The sequence below is a fragment of the Sebastes fasciatus genome, chromosome 2 (assembly GCF_043250625.1).
Source record: "Sebastes fasciatus isolate fSebFas1 chromosome 2, fSebFas1.pri, whole genome shotgun sequence".
NCBI lineage: Eukaryota > Metazoa > Chordata > Actinopteri > Perciformes > Sebastidae > Sebastes > Sebastes fasciatus.
The window spans coordinates 25,515,529-25,536,727 of record NC_133796.1 but is presented as its reverse complement, the minus strand read 5'-3'; the positions used below and the strand labels follow the sequence as shown (position 1 = coordinate 25,536,727).

At 40.7% G+C, this 21,199-nt stretch overlaps 2 protein-coding genes and 1 long non-coding RNA gene across 6 annotated transcripts in view; 1 reads left to right on the top strand and 2 right to left on the bottom strand.

The window, feature by feature from the left end:
• The window catches only part of slc22a31 (solute carrier family 22 member 31), a 284,522-nt gene extending 276,753 nt beyond the window's left edge, over positions 1-7,769 (bottom strand). For both annotated transcript variants that reach the window (XR_012591405.1, XM_074615639.1), the window contains exons 1-3: positions 7,190-7,769; positions 2,830-2,933; positions 1,873-2,027 (exon numbers count right to left, since the gene is read on the bottom strand). Coding sequence is in view for 1 of the 2 variants with exons in the window: in XM_074615639.1 (XP_074471740.1) it covers positions 1,873-2,027; positions 2,830-2,933; positions 7,190-7,624 (694 nt within the window). In the remaining variant the exon portion in view is untranslated. The remainder of the gene's footprint in view (positions 1-1,872; positions 2,028-2,829; positions 2,934-7,189) is intronic.
• Positions 7,668-9,762, top strand: LOC141756290 (uncharacterized). Its single transcript, XR_012591435.1, has 2 exons — positions 7,668-9,063; positions 9,489-9,762. It is a non-coding gene; the product is annotated as an uncharacterized LOC141756290 (long non-coding RNA).
• Positions 9,763-10,507: 745 nt separating this feature from the next.
• The window catches only part of ankrd11 (ankyrin repeat domain 11), a 124,118-nt gene continuing 113,426 nt past the window's right edge, over positions 10,508-21,199 (bottom strand). For 2 of the 3 annotated variants that reach the window (XM_074615584.1, XM_074615576.1), the window contains 5 exons: positions 17,880-20,592; positions 16,424-16,522; positions 16,038-16,181; positions 15,838-15,930; positions 10,508-14,914 (listed from right to left, as the gene is read on the bottom strand). In XM_074615584.1, coding sequence (XP_074471685.1) covers positions 14,729-14,914; positions 15,838-15,930; positions 16,038-16,181; positions 16,424-16,522; positions 17,880-20,592 — 3,235 coding nt within the window. In that variant the 3' untranslated portion in view covers positions 10,508-14,728. The remainder of the gene's footprint in view (positions 14,915-15,837; positions 15,931-16,037; positions 16,182-16,423; positions 16,523-17,879; positions 20,593-21,199) is intronic. The other variant, XM_074615593.1, reaches the window with a different exon arrangement.

Below are 21,199 nucleotides of genomic sequence, written 5' to 3'. Positions count from 1 at the left end.
ATTGGATTATTCCAATATCCGATAACCTGAAATCGACCTTTCTTTTGGCTACAACCTCTTTGCACTGTGTTTACTACTTCAAAGCAAACTAAAATTCTGCATACCATCTAAAAAAATATAAAGCTACAACAACAAGCTAGATAAAGTCGCTAGGACATAAAGTACTCTTAGTCTTAACTTCAGATAAGGACGTAAACTTGTTTGGAAGTGTGTTAAACTGTGTGATTTTCTGCTGAACTTTAACCTCCTTCCCTCCCCAAGACCTAATTCTCTTTCCACACATCCTCCCTGTCAGGGGGGGAGAGAGAAGGAAAATGAGAAGCTGACTTCCTGCTCACTTCCTTGCCTTTGGTTCTGTCCTGCTATTGTTTTCTCCTCTTTGTGGAGGAGCAGCACCGGCAGGACATCACTGAGAGACATTTACTCTCAGGCCCTCATCCCGCCCAGCCCAACATCAGCCTAAACTATAAAAACAAAATCTGGACTCAATCTAGCCCTGACCTCACAGGAATGTGAGAGTATGTCAAAAACAGAAGCAATTGTGTGTGTGTGTGTGTGTGTGTGTGTGTATATTTTCAGATGAGACCACTACCTAGTACCACCACCTCCCACGCAGGAATGTGCATAGTTTCTACTAATGCTAACGTAATTACATTCCTATGCCACGTCACTCTTGTTTTAGACAGTTCCAGAAAGGAAACACACTGTATTTGAGATACTATGTATCTCTACCAGCCAGAGATATCTCATCATAGACAACGTCATGCTGAAGAAGGGGAGCTAAAGCTTCACCAGAGAGGGGTTTTTACACCCCCAGCCTTAAGGAGGACAGCTGAGAGGTATAAGTAAAGAAAAAACAACCAGCTGTCTGCTGTCAGTCAGCACAACACACTTCAGTTTGTCATCAGCTGAAATTCCCTCACAGCTCTGCTAGTCTGTCACATACATACCCACACTAAAGCAATAATGTACGCCCATATCTTTCATTTTAGGAGAGGTATTCAAACATGAACACTGCAGCACTGGTCATGACTGATTTAAAAAAAACAAAAATCAAACTAGAGAACTATGGTGTGTCCCAATTCCATACAATATGCTATTTCTAAACAGTAAATATTAGATATTAATCAACATACATAAACATTTTCTAATAAGAAATTTTACAATATATGCAGCGATTCATGTCAAATCAAATTGCGACTTTAAATTGCTATTAAATTGCTATTATCCGCATTTTGCTGAAGTAGCCATTCAATGCATTTACATGTGGTAATTACTTCTCTACATAGCAGTTTGAGTTGTTGGTGGCAAGGTGAACCTTTCCCGCAAAATTCAAATCGCCTTCAAAACACAAGAGGTTCACAATCCAGTGTTATTTTATTTTAGGACTACTGACTATGCAGTTGCTGTTTGAACACAAACTCAAGAACCTATATTTATCCGACCAGCGTGACAGCATTTTATTCTACGCAGGGAATCACAAGGCCACAGTTTAATACATTAACATTATGTAACATTTACATAACATTAGATTATCTTGGACTCTGAACAACTGGATACAGTAATGTTCATGTGTCACTACTCTCCTCTTAGTTACCCATCTGCTTCTAATTTTCATATTTTTACTACTTTATGTAATTCTTTATGTGTATTAAAATCCCAGTAACAAATGTGATTGAACAAAAGCATGGCATTTGTATAAACACTGCCATTGAATGACGAGAACGAAGCCCAGGAATCTAGAAGTGCTCTCTAAAATAAACAAAGAAGTGAGTGGCTCTGTCAGAGGAACCTGATGATGTTTCTTTTCCAATGCCCTTGGGAATCAGTTACTAAATAAGGCTGCAGGACGTTTAACTGCAGGATACTCACTGGCAATGTACGAGGATAGGAACGCCCCAGCGAGCATTGCACCCTGAGAGAGACGCAGCAACAGAAACACCACTGGACTGTTGGACAAACACACGACCACCCCAAGCAAACTGGACAGACTGATGGAGAGGAGGAAACATCGCCGACGACCCAGCCTGAAAACACACAATAGTGTCACATTACTATCACCTCTCAGTCAACTAAAAACACACAAGTGAAATTAGGGAGCCCCAAAGTGTTCAATTTGAAATAAATGCGTGATAATACTATGACTTATTTTTTCGACATACTATACTAGGACTTTTTTCGATATACTATGACTTTTTTCCTACATACTATGCAATGACTTTTTCTTACTCTTTTCAACATGCTACACTATGACGTTTTTAAAACTTTTCGAAATATTATATTATGATTTTTTTTCGACATACTATACTACGACTTTTTTTCGACATACTAAGACTTTATTTTCAACATGCTACACTATGATTTTTTAAATCTTTTTTCGACATACTATACTATGACTTTTTTATATTTTCCAACATACTATACTATGACTTTATCACTTTTTTCGACATATTATACAATGACTGAAAGAATTCATAGTAGAATGAGTCCAAAAATGTTTTAAAAGTCATTGTATAGTATGTCGAAATTTAGTATGTTGAAAAAATAAATAAATATAGTATATGTTGCAAAAAAGTCATTTTGTAGTATGTTGAAAAATGTTTAAAAAATTCATAGTATTGTATGTTGAGAACATTTTAAAAAGTCATAGTATAGTATGTCGCAAAAAAGTCATAGTATAGTATGTCGCTAAAAAGTCATTGTATAGTAACTATACTATGACTTTTTTTCGACATACTATACTATACTAGATCTTGTTGGTTGATTCAGAATTCAATGTATTTAATATTGAACACTTTGGGGTTCCATATAAATATGATTACTACTTACCAGTCACACAATGTACCAAGGAGGACGTATCCCAGAATCCATCCGCTCATGAGGCAGATATGCTGCAAAGGGATTTTCCAGTATTCACTGCAAACCAGGTTCCACTGCAAAGGAAGACAAAGAGGTACACTGACACATTCTCAGACCAAAACAAAACTCAACATTATCTTGGACCAAAAAGAAAATAGAGAGCACTGCCATTCAATTAGGTTTAAAAATCAGACTTGGTGTACAATATTTCCTGAGCTTTAAATAAAACGGTTCTATGTGGTTAGCGGGCATCAGCAATTTGGCATAATGTACCAACTGGGGAAAAGGTGTGTGCTTTCCTTTCACTTATTAAAAAAGGTTAAAGGATTATACTGGTGGTTTGTTTTTTAGTTTTTTAAATTAATTAATTGATAAAGCTGGCTTCTCTACACTGTCTGTGGCAGTCCCAAGCCCATTGGAGAAGCCCACTGAAGACTTAAATCTTTAAAAACAGGTCACAAATAGATAGTTTGGTTCTTAAATAAGGCTCAGTAATTGCCTAAAATGGCTCGGCACTGTAGCTTTTAGTAAACGTTTCTCAAACAGAAGTTAACACTGCATTTGTTGGGGACTATTTTCAGCTGTGGATTAATACAGATTTGGTGCTCTGGTGAGTATTTATGGCAGTAGGATGGTGTATGTGAGATCTAAAAATAAACTAGGTTCATTGCAATGAAGCAATGTATCACCCTGTGTGACTCATTTATGCATTAATAATAGTTTAAAACTAAAATGGTTATTAGTTTATGCCAGAGATTCACACAAATTCTCACCAAAGGGTGTACTTAACATAAAAATGCTGGTGTAGTGTACTTATTATTTTAAGTTATTTTTATTTTCATTCTTTAAAAGTCGGCAAGTATGTGCCTACCTGGAATAAAGAAATAGATGGTAGTAGGTTACATGTGATTAGGAGCACATATAAAGCACTGCCCTAATAACCTTTAAGTGTATAAATCCTAAATATGTGGTTAACTCAATTTCTTTCTAAAATATGATTAGTATATTCAAAGACTAAAAAAAGTACATGAACAAATTGGCGATGGTGCTGCATTGATCGTAATTTGACACAGAGAGATTTCTGTGAGGAAGCAGGAATGTAAATCATGTCATCCCTAATAGAGTTAAGATGTCTGCTGACAGTGTTATTACATTAGAACAAAGTAGTGCTCAAAGTAGAGCTCGGCAGCAGCTCTACGTCTGGTTAGCATCAGCCGCTGCCTGTAAGAGAATTCTTCTCCACTCCCGTCTTTCTTTCCCTTCTGTCTCCTCTACTATGTACTGTCCTCTGTGTGCAGTCAAGGGCTGCGGTCGAATAGTCCTTTTTGCTTAGGAAGGTTCCTAACGGAGTGAAATGACCCGGAGGACCAAAGTAGCACCATGACAAGAGCTGTTCGAATTCACCAAATGTTGAGGAAAGGAGCTTCAATGCTTCCTTTATTATCTCCTTTAGCACAGGATACACTGGAGCATCCTTTACCAAAGGAAGAGAGAGAATAACATCCCACAATTCGTTGCGGCCGCAGCATTTAAAATGACGCACCATTCGGCCGTTCATGATAACAAACGATATGCTTATCTTGCATATTATTTTCATACGCTCATATACTAATTGGGATTCATGTTTAATATGAGTGGACAGTTACAATCATTTCGTTTCACTTTATTTTTAATTATTTATTTCGAACATGTAACAAACACCTAAGTAAAAAGCCAAACAAGAATAACAAATAAAATGAACAGAAAGCAAGCAATTAAAAAATAAATATAAATAAATATTACATGTCCGAAAAGAAGTTGGAAGAAGTATTTGATCCTACACCTTCTCCAAAACTCGAACAATTAACTCAATATTTATCATATATTCCTATGTTTATTTCAATTCCAACCTTGGTAATGAAGTGATATTTTTCACTGGTTGTCCACGTTAGGTCAGATAATCCTTTATTATATGTTGATGTAAAGTGTTCCAGCAGCAGAAGGACCGGGGGTATCTCTCTTTCACACACCTACCACACCACCTTTCAAAGACCTATTTAAGAACGCTTGGGAGCGGCGCCTTTTGTAGTCCATCTTCAGAACATTGTAGTTTTACCACGGCAGAACCACGTCACTAACATCAGCCGCTGTCGCATCATAGTTACGGAGCATTTAGTGAAATTGCAGTCGGACTCTCTTAACACCACGGTTGTCTTTTCCTAAGTCCTTCTGACTTCTCTTTCTCATCTTTCCTTGACCTCATGACGTTTTCCATCGAGATCAAGGAAAAGTGGTTAGGAAAAGACGTTAGGACGTAATTTTTTGACCGCAGCCAAGGTATTTCATAACAGAGACTGTTTTACACACAATGGACACAAAGTTTGGGATCAAAGCATCAATATTAATAAAAAACAAACACCCAATAATGCGACATCTCTGCAGGAAATATTACTATGGTAATAGAAAGTATAAAATACTCATAATGCTTTTCCTTTGTATGGCGGCTGGTGTTTAAATAATATTTTAAATAATAAAATGTTTGACTTAGTGCAGGACTATTGTACTCTAAAGTGGTTCTGTCATTTTTTCCAACCCTGTATTTGAAGGTGATGAGCACTACTGTTGTGTATTCTTTAATAAACTTTTCCCTTGTCGCAGCAAATTACGTCATGTGCAGAGGAAGTTGTTGCTGGTGAAGGAGGCATTCAGGGTCTCAGGAAGGAACATGGAGGCCTCTGACTTCCCAGCGCCACAATGTGTAACGGGGGAAAACAAGGAAAATTCTCCTCACTGCCTGGATCCACTTCCTTGAGGCCTTACTACACAGACAATACCCTGAGGAGAAGTTGAGGGCTAATTACCCATAATGACTTTGTCCTGTTTGTCAGTGCCAGCTCTAACTACTGTGGTTTAGAGACTACGTCAAATACTCTGATGTTGTTTCAATGTGTTACGAAGTACTGCACGGACTCATATGTGAGGTGTTTGCACGGGGTCACATTGAGTTAGAACGCAATGTTTGCAGTCTGGGATGGATCCTTGATTAGCTGAAGTCCAAGAAAACAAACTGAGGATAAGATAAACATGTTTCTGCTGCTTATTTACACATGTAGTTGCACAATTAGATGCAATCACATTGAAATTCTTCGTCTGTGTTCAGACACCGGTTATATACAAGTATGTAAGACAATCAAAGGGTAGGCATGCACAGATACCGGATATCAGGCCCATACTGACTCAAATAGCTGGATTGGGTATTGTGACAATGGAGCTAATCTATTCAATTCAATTCTATGATTATATACATTATATACTGGAATTTGAATTCCTGGTCAAGTTTTGACCAAATTGTTGCTGCTTTAAAAAGGTTTACACTTATAATTCCTGTTAATTCGCTGCTGCTGATTTATTATTTTTAATTTATATTTATGTAATCATCAAATTGTTTCACAAAGTTATATATATATATATATATATATATATATATTATACATACATATATACACACACACGCACATACATACATACATACATACATACATACATACACACACATACATACATACATACACATATATACACACACACACGCACATACATGTATGTATGTATGTATGTGTATGTGTGTGTATATATATATATATATACACACACACACATACACATACATACATACAGCTACTTACACCATATAAATACAGTATACATGTATGTATGTGTATATACATATACACATACATACATATATATATATATATATATATATATATATGTATGTATGTGTATATGCATATACACATACATACATACATATATATATATATAGACAAATATATATACAAATATATATACATACATATATGTGTGTATACTGTATTTATATGGTGTAAGTAGCAGTAATTTGTCCTGTGCCTGGTTGAGCTGTTATCTATGGCCTCCTGGGAGAAACAGAGTGCCAGACAGCAGATAAGTGAGATATCTTGAAAACGACTCTGGGCAATAAAGTTTTTAACTCTTCAAACAGCAAATATTGACTGAATGCTGCCAACAGCCGTCTCTACATGCTCACAGCAGAGATAAACTACTTCTACTGAGCGGAAACTGGAACCAATCCAGTTTAGCACTGGGCACCATCTTGGAGCAAGGCCAAAACAACAACCAGTTGGTAACTACCTCTAGTAGTAGTGGGGTACAATGGGCTAAATAAACCTGGAGAAAACAACCTGCAGTGGAATTACATCCATTTTGTGTACTTAAATGTAGTTTGTCCTCCACTTCCCCCCTGGTCTATAGCTCTTTAAAGAGGTCCAACTTGAAGCCAACATGACCTGCAGGCTACAGAGTCTCTTACCTCGGTGACATAGTTGCTGTGGAGCCCGGCTGCATGGTTGTACTCCCACCCTAGGGTGCAGGACACCCTCTTCCTGGACACCTTGTCGGAGAAGTCGGAGGAGTTGGGTGGGTACTTGAAGAGCTCACAGTGGCTGAGTCCGCTGCCGTTCACCCAGGGGATGGAGAGGTGGAGGTAATCCTGTCTGGAGAGGTTGCTGGGCAGGAAGGCGGAGGGCAGGAGCTGCGGGTCCGGTTTACAGTGGTACGTCTCCGGGATGAGAGTGTACAACACGTCGCTGAACAGATTCAACATGACCGCGAAGTTAGGGAACCAGCTGAAGAGGACCACCAGGCGGTTGTAGCGTCCGTAGCCGCCGGTGTGCGGGAAAATCTTCGTCTCGTAATCCATCTGGAGACAGCGCGTGTTGGAGGTGAGAGACGGTGCTGATGCCATGGCGCAGTGAGTGCGCACGCTCTATACAGCCGCGCGAAGCAGCTGCAGGTAATGTGCACGAGGAGGAGGAGGAGGAGGAGGAGGAGGAGGCATGTTGGGAACGACCTATGAGACACCTTGATCTGCTTCTGTCATGTTCCTCAGTGACTAACCAGAGTGTGACTGGATGGCTCCTCCTGAGTCACACTAAACAACCTGGTCAGCAGCACACAGCAGACATCTGTTGCTAATCATCATATGTCTGGATCTGTGCTGTCCATGTGAGTCAGTAGATTATTGAATAGATGGAGTTAATATCGGGACAGATTGTGGTTAGATAGTTAAAATAGCTTGAAATTCACTTTTCATTGCTAAAAAACATGAACTTTTGACATCAGAAGTGAGCATTGAGCAAACTTTAAAGGTCCGATATCATGCTCATTTTCAGGTTCATATTTGTATTTTGTGTTTCTACTAGAACATGTTTACATGCTGTAATGTTAAAAAAAACTTTATTTTCCTCATACTGTCAGCCTGAATATGTCTGCATTTACCCTCTGTCTGAAACGCTCCGTTTTAGCTCATTTTGACGGAATTGCGATGGAATTGCGTTGCTAGTCAACAGCTTGGGTCCATGTGTACTTCCTGTCAGCTGATGAAATTCACATACACTGCAACAGGAAATAAACTGGGACACACTTAGAATGTTTACGTTTAAAATTGTGCCATGGGTCTAAATATCGTATATTCGTGACATCACGAATGGGCAGAAATCCAGACAGCTTGTTTCAAGTGCAGTTTCTGAATACGGGCTGTGTGTATTTCCCTGTTGATTGAGTGTTTCAATACTTTCACAATATTTATATAGGACTTAAGCCTGCTTTATAGTAAAAAAAAACATGAACATCTCACTTTTTTATAATATGGGACCTTTAACTCTCAAGTCTGCAAGCCCAGTCAAATGATTTAGTGTTGCACTTCCATAAAGAAGTTGGGGGACCTGCAGTGACAGACAGGATAAAAAAAACCCACAATGGTCAAAAAATGTCAAATGCACGATCCTTACAAGTTGGACATCATTGCGAAGATAAATAAACAGGCTTTCCAACGATGTAAAATACAATGCCAATTAGCATTGTAACAACAGAGAAATAATCCACCAAACACAAGTTTCCGAACTTTGTTTTTCCAGTATATATATAAAAGTATCAAGGGTTGAAAGAACAGCTGGAACAAATGTGGAAGGTCAAAGCCGACATGGTCCCCGTGGTAGTAGGAGCCCCCGGGGCTGTGACCCCCACACTGGGAGAGAGTGGCTCCAGCAGATTCCAGGAACGACATCTGAAGCCTCATTCCAGAAGAGCGCAGTCCTAGGAACAGCTAAGATACTGAACCCTCAGACTCCCAGGCCTCTGGTAGAGGACCCGAGCTTGAAGAAGACTCAGATACCACCGCACGAGGTTGAGAGGGAGATTTTTATATAATATATAATATATAATATAATATATATAATATATATATATATTATATAATATATAATATATAATATATATAATATATATATTATATAATATATATATATAATATATAATATATATATATATTATATAATATATATTATATAATATATATAATATATTATATTATATATATATATACACACACACAGTATATATACACATATATCCTTGATAATGGAGGTTTATTCCACCTGAAATAAAACTAAAACCTGGCTGTAGTCAGGGGGAAGAGAGTTAAGTGTTACTTGACACTGTCTCTAGTGGGATAAGTGGAATCAGGTTGGGTGGCCTCAGGATCTAGAAAAGTGTGTGGTTTTTTTTGTAGTTCAGCAGGTGACATGTATTTGTTTTGTCTGGTTTGACAGGAAACATTAAAACTCATATGTCATTACACTGAAGCCCAGAAGCAAGTTACACAGAACTGTCTTGCTTGATGTGAGACATGACATATTCAGGTGATGACTCATAACACAAACAGGTTTCTCTGCCTTGTGACAGTGCAGTTCATCATGTTCTTTGCAGTGAATGCCATAATAGGTTTGGTAAAACAAAATCTGTTGCGCATGCATTATGTAATGGCAAAGATAATGGAAACAAACAGATGTTTGAATAAACCCTCTATTTTCTATTGCTGATGAATCTGGATTGTTCCTCATGATATGACAGGCATTAGAGGTATAAACAGAAATCTGATTTTGGTCAGACGTTCAGGTTGAGTGACTGAACTCCTCCAGACTCTAACATTAACATACAGTATATATCTAGAATGGCACTCGGAGAGCGCAGACCTCCGCCAAGGTGCCCGAGTACGTGTATTTTTGTTTATGTTGAGATCAGCTGTATGTAGAGAAGCATCGTAAAACACTTCATTCAAACGGGACAGAAACAAAATAAAACTCACCTAAACCGTTGTCGTTACTCTTTCCAACAATCACCAAGTGTGCTTTGGTCGAACTCAACTGTAATTTCATAGTTTAATGTGAAAAAATGCCAAATCTACAGTTTTCCCCCACTCATGCGTCATCAGTTACACTGCGCATGTGTCATACCCAGAGGTCTTAATGTTCTGGCTGGTAGGAATCCTTAAAAAAATTCCTGAATCCGTATCATGATCTGGATCGCCACCAAAATGGATTGTTCACTGTGCTACATCCCACCCCTCCAAAAGATTTCATTAAAATCCATTGCAGACTTTTGGAGTAATCCTGCTAACAAACAAACCAACAAACCTATTAAGAGAAATAGTTTATACTTGTATTTTGGGCTTCTACTAGAACATGTTTACATGCTTTGATGTTTTGAAAAACTTGATGTGGTTGCATAAAATGCAGCTTTTACATCATGACACAACTTAACACAAAATCAAGAACGAGAGGACGGCTGGTAATATTTCAAAATTTTATTAACGAACATAATCTCTGAGGAACAACAGCAGTTCTCGCGCTCTCTGTACATGCAACTGTAGAAAATAACAATTTAGAATTTTTACTTTTCAGTTTTAGTCTTTTTTTCCCATCCATCGTCATTTTCGGTTTCTCGCATTTTTATTATTTTTTTTAGGTCTTTTTTCTCTTTATTTTTTTTGCAGGAAATCAACAACAGCTAGAGGTGAAAGTACTGGATTTCTGTTACAGCACTGACAATAGCATCAACAACCCCCCCCCCCCCCCCCCCTCATATAACCCCCCACCCCTCCCCCCTCGTAGCTGCTCCAACAATATGTACACAAATAAACTACATTGTACAAATAAAAAAATGTTACATTGTTACATCATAATCACCTGCAGCAAGCGCACGCAGCTCGTTGCTGTTAGAACCCCACATTCTACGCAATTTTTCAGACTAGTACAAAGAGGAGGGTGCAAAACGTCCTGGGAGGTTTTATTTACAGAGCTATGTACAGTATGTCTCTTTCACGCATTACAAGGAGGAAAATTTACACAGCGGAGACCAACTTCAACACAAAACATACCACAGGTGTCAGAAAAAAAAATCTAAAAAAAAAGAAAAAGATAATAAATAGGTTATTTCTCACCATTTAAAGAGTAGTTCTCCATGCTTCTTATTAGTCATTTTCCACTCTAAAAAAGGAACAAAGAAATAGCTACAGTCTGGGTTTTAATTAAAAAATAAACAAAACTAGAAAAAAGGCTTGAAATCGTGATTCTATAGAATGAAAAAATAGCAATTATGTATATTTATGTCCAGTAAGAAAAAACAAAACAATTAACAACTCTAAAATAAACATTATGAGTGAATGTGAGGAGAGTAGAGGTAATATGTTGCTGACTGAGGTGGTGTCAGGCTAGCATCTGTATCACCACGGCCGAGTGCTCTACATGCATCTGAGGACTGATGTGTGTTTGTGTTCAATTTATCCAGAAATCACTTGTTTTTATTAGTTGAGAGAATCAACACGGGTGGGTTTGTTTAGTCTATTGCTCTGTGCAGCGGCAGACTGAGGGGAGAAATCGCCTGTCAGTTGTGTCGACCATCACCATTTCAAGCCTTTGTGGTTCAAATAAATGACTCATTAAAGAAGTAAAAACAAAGGCAGAGCTTAAACCGTTAAAAAAAAGGTGACACGCGAAACGGAAAACACACTTTGATGTCTTGTAAACAATAGTGAGAGGGTGTGGTCGGTCAGGGCATAGTAACGGTATACATTCTGCTCGATAAGCAACGTGATTGACATGCCACTGGTGTTTATGCTTTATACAGGAACAAAAACCCCTAAGATAAACACAACAACATTCAAAACTACATACACTGAGCTAAAAAACACACACTGTGAACAAAAGACACCCTTAAACCTCTTCCCCCAAAAACTGTGTGTAAGAAACCAACAACAAATTAAAAACAAAAAACAAAAAAAAACGTGACAAACAGGGGTTTCAAAATTTCTGGCTATTTGTATCCAAATATGTATGTCTATGTATACCAACCAGGATGTGTGTGTATCTCTCAAAAATACCCAGGACTATACATCTAGCCACCTTGTCTGCACAGTGTAATAGCAACAACCATTGCACTTGACTAGACATACCATACACAGCTATGCTGACTGACAGTGTGTAAATAACGTTTCAGATAATATTGCCATCAGGATACGTGAGCAGCTCTCGCACACAGACGGGAAGCCTGTGTGGAAGGCCGGGGGAGACCAACTAAAAAATATAGAATCAATACAAGTCATCACAAATCAACATTTCAAATGGGGGTTTATAAATTGAGGACAAAGAACCAACCTTTGTGTTAACGTCTGTCCACTTTTTGGTTCATTCGGAGAAGATTTAAGTCTCGTTACTGTCGGCGTGATTAAACGAGAGTAATGCGAGGAACCTAACATTTAAAATCCTTGACTGCACTAGCCGAACTACTTGTTGATTAAACATTAATAAAATTAGAAAGGGACTGGAGAGGAAGCCTATTGTGATTTAACTGATTATATTGGAATCCTATAAGCAAATTGAGCTCCCCTTAAGGTGTGATAAAATTTTAATATATTTAAAAACTCCCATTCAAGTGAATGACCTAAGCTCTGAAGCAAATAGGTTCTTGAGTTTGCTGACGTACTGGCGCCATCCAGTGAGTAAAGTTGGAACAGCACCTATAAAAAATAAGCTGCTCGCCAATATTGGAGATTGATAAAAAAACAATGTTTGAATGGACTGAAACCTCTCGGTTACAACTCTTCAGTCTATTAAATGTGAAAAAGGGGACAGTTTGGGAGAACAGAACACGTAACGAAGCGTTGAGAGACCCGCGTCCTGTTGGGCTTTAGAGACAATGATGTTTTGTGATGATTAGAAGTGATTTGAGTCCAATTTTTGTGAAATTAAAAACATGGAAAATGAATTTGAAACATGATGCTTTTGCTCGTGAATGACATCTCTCTCACTTTCATCCCACCCATATATATCTATGTGACTTTGCCCAACAATGAGTACATTTGTTTTTTCACTGAAAAAGGCATTTTCTTGGTTCGAATTTTTTTCAGATATAATTGTGTAGTAAAGCAATGAATAATAATAATCCTCTGTCTATTCTTTAAATAAATCCTCAACAACTATTCTGCTACATCTGAGGGACTATATTGGTGGTTGGCCCTGTGGGAGGCCGGTTTAAATCCAGAAGTGTCAGCTATCTGTGTGTTGTGGTGATCCACGTCCTTACCGAGCTGGACTGAATCTAGAGATGGGATCATACAACTGTGCACGGGAGTCTTTCAAATACTGACAGAATCGTGTACACATTTTGGCCCATGGATATGAGGGGGGGGGAAAGTGCTGCCCAAAAGTGAACTGTACATAAAAAGATAATTTTTATTTCTTTTATGTTTTTTCTTTACACTTAACTGAGTGATATTACAGTACATAGGTTATTTACAACTGTGCAGTAATGTGTGGCAAAATAAATTATCTAGAAGGCAGCAAGAATACATTGGTTAACGAATATAAAAACTGTACATAATTTACGGAATACAACTTTTTTTCATTTTTCTTTTTGTTTTTTTTCCATTAAACTAATATTGGCTCTGTAGTGTTTCAAGTCACTTCCTCAGAAACAATGAAATGCCCAAGTAAAGAAATAGACAAAAACAATATTTCTCTCCTCCTGCCAAAGCAACAAATTTCTCAATAGTCTCTTTGAATCTCAACATTCGTGTGTTTGTTTGTTTCTTCTGGTTTGTCCTGTGGTGTTTTTGCAGTCCATGGCCGGTCTGATGTGTTTGTGTTGGAGCAAGCAGGGTGGCTGAGGAACACTCCGGTCTGTCCTCAGAGAGCCATGCCTGTCCTCTTCTGTTCAGCCAGGCTGAGATGCTGCAGGGTCAGTCTCTTCCTCTCAGACGCTGAGCCCTGACCGCCGTACTCCAACCCGCTGCAGGCTCTGTTGCACTACTGTTAGCTAGTGCCTGAACAGAGAGGGCGTCCTCTGGGTATACGGTCTTATAGCCCCAAAACCATCAGCGGCCGGTTCTAGCTTCCCGGTCTGTCCATCCCACCTGTCTTACATTGAAGATTCACATGATGCACCGCGGCTCTGTTGACTTCCTCCGGGTCCGCGCTGGACTAGTTCTCCTGGCCCACCAGGAGCCCTGGGTCAACAGGGGAGGCTTCTCCTCAGTCCTCCCTCAGGACAGGCACCACGCTGTTGGGAGAGCTCTTCTCCGATACCTCCTCCCAGTTGGTGGTGGATCTGTTGAAGCAGGGACCAAAAAATGAAAGCAGAAAATATATCTCTGTCCCCTGTCTCACCGAAACTGAGCACTGAGGAGTTGTGTCCCGATGTCGGAGCCTCGAAGCAAAAACGGTTTCTGCTTCTCGCACTCCGATCAAACAAAAGCATTAAAAACTTTGAGGATGAAAGTGCAAGTTGTGTGTTTTTCTTTTTCCCCAGTAAAAACAGGTTTCCTTCTTCACGGAAGGGAATCCAGAGCAAGTTTTCTTTCATCTTTACTCTTTTTCTATAGAATATAATTTTTTCCTGTCTAAAGTCCTCTTTTCAAACTTGCTAGCCCTTTCCATTCGTTCTGTTCAACGAAGTCTCTTTGAGAAGAAGTGATTCAGACAAAGTTTGCTCTTGATCTGCGAGCGCAGGTGTGTCATGCGGGCAGCAGGACAAAGTCGTCGTTGACGTCGACCATTGGCACGTAGAAGGACGGCACTTCGTTGACACAGAGGGACTTGTGCCCCGCTGGGTCCAGCTCCTGGACCTTCAACTGCCACTCCATCCGTTGCACTGCATTGAGGGCCGCTGCCTCGTGCTGCTGCCGCATCAATAGACATGTCTGGGGGAAGAGGAGCAAAGCATAAATCCACTTGGTACATACACAGGATCGTGGTATCAATTAGGGGTGTAATAATACGTGTAATTGTTTTGAACTATTTGGTACAGGATGTTCGGTTCGGTCCGCGACATCCCTTCGGTACGCCCTGTGACCCAAACAGCTGTTTATGTTTACTACTCGCACACGCGGAACAGAAATTGTTAAACTGAAGTCCGGTATATCTGTGGCTTCACTTCAAACATTTAATTTACGACGCGTCATCTGAGTGAACTGGAAGCAGAGTCCTTCTCTCCAGAGCGTTCAGGCAGCCTCCCACTGCAGATTCAGAGCCAAAGTAATAACTAAAGCTATAAGAGTGTTTATCGATGCACGTGTGCGACCACACTCGATAGTAAACAATACAGAATTAAAGCACTATGGTCACGGTGTTTTGAGCCCCACTACAATGTGCCTTCACGTGTGTATTTCAGTCAGTCGGTTGTACCTGCCCTGTATGAACGAGCACAAGCTACAGTTCAGTTCAGGAATTATCACCAGGTCAAAGTCTTAATGATGGAGTATTACAGAATCAGAAATACGTTATTGATCCCCAGGGGGACACTGGGTTACATTACATTACATTGCAGACATTCTGTGATATATTTGTGTTATTTATTTATCTTTTATTGACAATATGGAAGTATTTGAGTGCCTTAGCTGGTAAAGTAAGAATTATGGCCAATGAGCCACCGTGGAATGTAATTTTCTAAAATAAATGAAAAAAAAAATTCTGCATTTCTGTTTGTTTTCCCTATTGTACCGAAAACTGAGATCCCAAAAGCCGAGGTACAAACCAAATCGTGAATTGTGTGTACCGTTACACCCCTAGTATCAACGCCTTTAAGTGAAGACATATTAAATCACTGCAGAGTGCTGTTACTCACCTTCATGCGGTCATATTTATCATCCACATCCTGGATCCATGAAATGAACTGCCGAGCGTTGAAGCGATCTCTCACAGATTTGTTCTCATCACCCTGAGAACAAACACCAGGTTACAATGTAGGTTAAGTAATTAATTATGAAAGAATTATTTGCCTCTAATAAAATCAGTCACTTAAGTATATACTTAAATATTTCCTACCTGGGTCTCTGACGGCATATTGTACACCTCAGAGTCCAACAGCATGGTGCAGGCGCTGAATGGCACCGCCTGATTGGCTATTGTCCTGGCTGCCCTGCAGTGGACCCTTAACACCTCCTGCTCACATGAAACAATGAGCTTCTCCTTTGAACAGTAAGCAAAAGAGAGAAAGAAAATGAATATCAAAATTAAAGTTGGGCATCAGGCTAACTAATGGGCTGGTTAGTGTGGTTAACAGAAACGGGTATTGGATCAACAAAGCGGCTATGTATCCTTTCATCAAAGAAGTGCTTATAGCGTTCAGTGCACGTGTGTTGCTGTATGTATAACAGCGAGTGAGCAATGAGTGATTTAAGGATAGAAAATGTAGAGAATGGATTCCTTACCCGTTCTATGCTGTGCTGCAACCTGAGCTTCCCTCTCACGCCCTCCTGTTGTCTGAAGAGCTCCTTCAGAGGTTCTGACAGCGATGGAGGCGGAGCAATCTGATGAGCAAACACAACACAGAATATTATATACCTTCTGACGCTTATTACATCAGACAGTATAAAAACAAGCTTTGTTAACAGTTCTACAGTGAGATGCAGTATTCATGTCTAGAAAAAGAAACTCTTGTCTTTTTAACCCTTTCAAAATGGACAAAAATTGGAAACAGATTGTTGTTTGCATTCCTATTTAACTTGATCTAAAATAACCATGATAGCTAGAGCATTCATTCTTTCTTTGCAATCCTTGTTTAAGCAGCAGAAAGCTAAGGCTTCTGTCTTTTGCGTCATCACGGTGTATGCTCATGATGACGTTATTACGTTATGTGCAGAACGTAACAAAACTATTAAGAGGCCTTTGCACTCGATCTGCTCATAAAAATGACCATATCTCAAAAACTTGTGCAAAAATAAGCATAGTTCAAATAACTTATGGAGTGTTAAGAAATATTTTGTTCATGTTTCTACATTTAGAAATCTGTTGGATCAATATGTCTTGTGTGTGTATTTAGTAACATTTAATGAAAAAACTAGGGTTGTCAAAGTTAACGCGATAAATTTGTTTTAACACTACTAATTTAATTAGCGCAACTTGCGACTTTTAGGTTGTAGCAGGCTCAGTTTTAAAGCGAGAGTAAAGATACTGTTATCATATGAAACTAGAAAACTTAAGTAAAGCATTGGTACCATGTCATATTAGCTTGTCTCAAAGGAGGCTAAATAACACTACAAAGTTACGCCAAATTTTGGCAAAGAAAAACAGGCATGGCCTGGCCAAGGGGTCCCTTGACCTCTGATCTCAAGATATGTGAATGAAAATGGGTTCTATGGGTACCCACAAGTCTCCCCTTTACAGACATGCCCACTTTATCATAACCACATGCAGTTTCGGGCAAGTCATAGTTAAGTCTGTTGTTGCCTGTTTGGCTTGAGTTTGCCATGTTATAATTTGAGCATATTTTTTATGCTAAATGCAGTACCTGTGAGATTTTGTGAGATATTGATTTCCAATAATAAATATATACATACATTTGCATAAAGCAAGCATATTTGTCCACTCCCATGTTAATAAGAGTATTAAATACATGACAAATCTCCCTTTAAGGTACATTTTGAACTGATAAAAAAATGTGTGATTAATTTGCGATTAATCATGATTAACTATTTTAATCGATTGACAACCCTAAAAAATACCAATGTAGGCACTGGCAGACGATTTCTATTGTAGAGTTCAAAGGGTTAATTGCTTAACTGCTGTCAAAATGTAGACATGTTGGCAGAATCAGACTGTTTTAAACCTACTCACTGCTTTGGCTATATCGTTAGGGAATAAAAGGGTAAAGACACCATAACGTACCACAGGGATGTGAAGCTTGCTGAGGGGCTTGCCGTCCAACAGGTAGGAGCCGGTGTAGGTCACATATTCAGCGTAACACTGCGGGGCCTGTGGGGTGATGTAGCACAAAATCTTCCTCTTTTCCTCAATCTTCTTCCTGATCTGCAGGTACTCAAAGTAAGGGTTGGAGCGGTCACTGTGGTAGGGCTCAATATCGTCCAGCTTGATGGCGTTGACCACTACAGCCAAAGTCTGTTGGATCATTTCCCTGGTCTGTTGCATGGCGTTATTTACCAGCTGGACCTGGACCTGCTGCCCAGTAGAACGTGGGAATCTCCTCTTCCTTGGGTGCTGGGTCTGAGAGTCCTCATCGTCCACGGGGAGAGAGCGACCTTTTGTCGTCTTACCGATAACCACTGGCGCAGGAGTTGTCACAGACACTGCTGGGGTTGTAATAGATGCAGCGGAGGAGACAGTAATCACGGATTCTTTCTTCAGAGCTGGGAAGGTAGAGGTGGGTGTCGGGGCTCTAATAGGGATTGGGTTCAGGGTCACTGTCGGACTGGTGGTTACAGGGGTGGCAGTGGCAGTCGAGGTTATTATGCAGGAGGTAGGAGGGAGAGCAGCAGCGGAGGGATTGTTCTTGGCGCGATTGCGGGTCATCCGTTGAGGGATCTCATCCACCTTCTTAGGGATATCTACAGTGGGGGACACGGTGGTCAGGGTGACCGGCGTCAGCTTGGATATGGTCTCCTGAGTGTCTGGTAGCTCCACTGTGCTGGAGAGGTTGACTGGGTCCACTGGGAGCTGAGGAAGAGGACATGTAACGGGCTCTGCTACAGGCTCAGACATCTCCTCCTGTCTCACCTCTGACTTCATAGCAGACACTGAATCCATTGGTAACGGCAACGACTCAGTGAAGGGGTGGATCTGAATGTGATGTTGCTGACTGGGTTCTGATTCCACAGATGAATACAACATACTGGGATCTGACTCATCAGGTACTCCATAAGGTCCTTTACTTTCCAACAAGCTGCCCTGTTGTGGTGTTAAAGAGAGAGAGCTGTTGACCGGCAGACTCTGAGGCTCCGGGTCCAACTCTTGCTGGAAGTTGGCGTGTGGTGACTGTGCAACTAAGTCTTGTCCGGTAGGTTCTACTACACCTAGGTCTCCATCAGGGCATGAAGTCTTAGCCAGGCTCGGTAAGTCCATCATGTCCGGGTCATCCCTATCTGTATCTGTGGTATGTCTAATGTGGGTCTTGTTGTGGTCAGCTAGTTCTGGCTCTCGAGACTCAGCTTCTTCCAACTTGTCTGGTAGCGGTAAGTCGGGCAAGGAGAACGGTCCCAGGTAATCTGCATCAGATGAGAATGGGTCCGCCCAGGGCACCACAGGCTCGGGGCCCACAGCTGGAGCCATGGGGCTCTCGGTGGTATCATTGAAGCTGTGCGTGGTCTGTCTGTCATCTGGTTCTTCACATGTTGACTCCATCTGGTGACTTTCCTCTACGCTAGGCTTGTTACAGTCCTGGAAGAAAGACTCCAGCCTATTGGAGGATGACGAGGTGTTTAGATAGTTGGGTTCCTCATCAAGAGCGGCGTCGGGCCTCTCTGGAGATGGGATGTCATCCACGGCCTCCTTATGTTCATCATGTTCATCAAAGTCCTCTGGGTCCTCTGGGTCCTCTGGGTCCTCTTTCTGGGTCCACCTATTCCAGGTAGCATAGGGGGGCGTGACAGAAGGGTGTCCAGACAAGTGCTGTATCTCACTGTCCGAATGGTATGGACTGGTTATTTTGGAGACGGCGGCCTCTATCTCTCCATATGTCCTGTGGGGAGATTTGAGGTCCATATCAGGGTTCCAACCCATGCCGTGATCAAAACAGTTCTCCAAGTGGTTGGGTTCAGGGTGTGTGGGGGAGAGCTCTTGGACCTCTGGTTCCTGCCGGTCTGGAGACTCCTCAGGCCAGCTCTTCCTAAGAGGGTCCTCAACTGGAGGGGAGAAGGAACACGGCTCCCTCGTTTGCTCCGGCTCCTCCACTGTGCAGTGGTCTCCATCGGCTCCCTCGTCCATATCAACTTCGTCCTCAAAGTCCTCCTCTTCTTCGTCCTCAAAGTCCTCCTCATCCTCCTCATCCTCTTCTTCCTGCTCCTGTTCTTCCATGACAGAGGGAAGATCTGACTGGACCAGGTTAGGCTCACTGTGCTGAGGCTCAGGGATGTCATCGATGTACAGGGCTGGCAAAGCAGCAGGAGCCGGGGTTGGCGGTGCAGCGATGTCGAAGCAGGGCTCCTGGGGGTCCGGCCTGTGAACTGGCGTAGACGGTTTGGGCAAGAAATTGGTGTATACACTGTCAGGAAAGTGTTCGTTTCCTTCGGTGCCAGCAAAAGTTGGCGCTTCCACATCTGTTGTTGGAAGGGCCGGTTCCAGCCGAGGGGACAACATTCGAAGTGGGGAGAAATAAGGAGATGGCAGACACTCCAGTCTGTCCACGGTTGCCGATTTGTCCTCTAGAGTTTGGGAGGAAGATGACGGATCAAATTCAGCTGCTGGATCAAATTCAGCTGCTGGATCACTCTGCTGTCGGAGGAACTTGTCAGCCTCGGCCTTGAACTCATCCTCCAGAGGCCTGCGGACGTCGGAGGATGCACAGCAGCTGATGAGTGGCAGCTGGAGGTTCTTTGCAGGGGTAGGACATGTGCCCTCCTGGAAACTCTGGGAGTTAGAGTACCTGCTGGGTGGACAACAGAGAGACAAGACATTAGAAAATATGTCACATGCAACAAAGTACAAAAATGATCAACACAGTAACCCTTAGGGCTGGGACGATACACTTATCTCCCAATTCAATACTATCATGATAGTCGGGTGGCGATACGATATGTATTGTGATTTTTAAGTATTGCGATTCTACAAGTATTGCGATTTGATATTATGATTTATTGCAATTTTTGGTAACTTTTTTAACACTAGACCATGGGGAAAAGTTGAATCATACACTTCTAGGGACTTTTATTTTGGAAAAAAATAAAAATTGATACAGTAAAAATGTTTGATTTTCAGCATGTATGTAGTCCAAAATGTCCTGAAATCAATTATATCAGTCATTGTCAGGCATTATTTATTACCTTTTTTCCAGCAACCCAAAAATCAAAGAATAAAAGAAATTTCCCTCACAAATTAGTTTTCTTTTTAATTTATAAGGGACATGTAATGTTTTATACTACTGGTGAATATAATCCAATCAGTCTTATTTCCATATATATGTATTTTGTATATAGTTCCATTTGTTCCAACACCTTATTTCAAAAACCGGACAGAGCCACGTGTTTATACTTCCT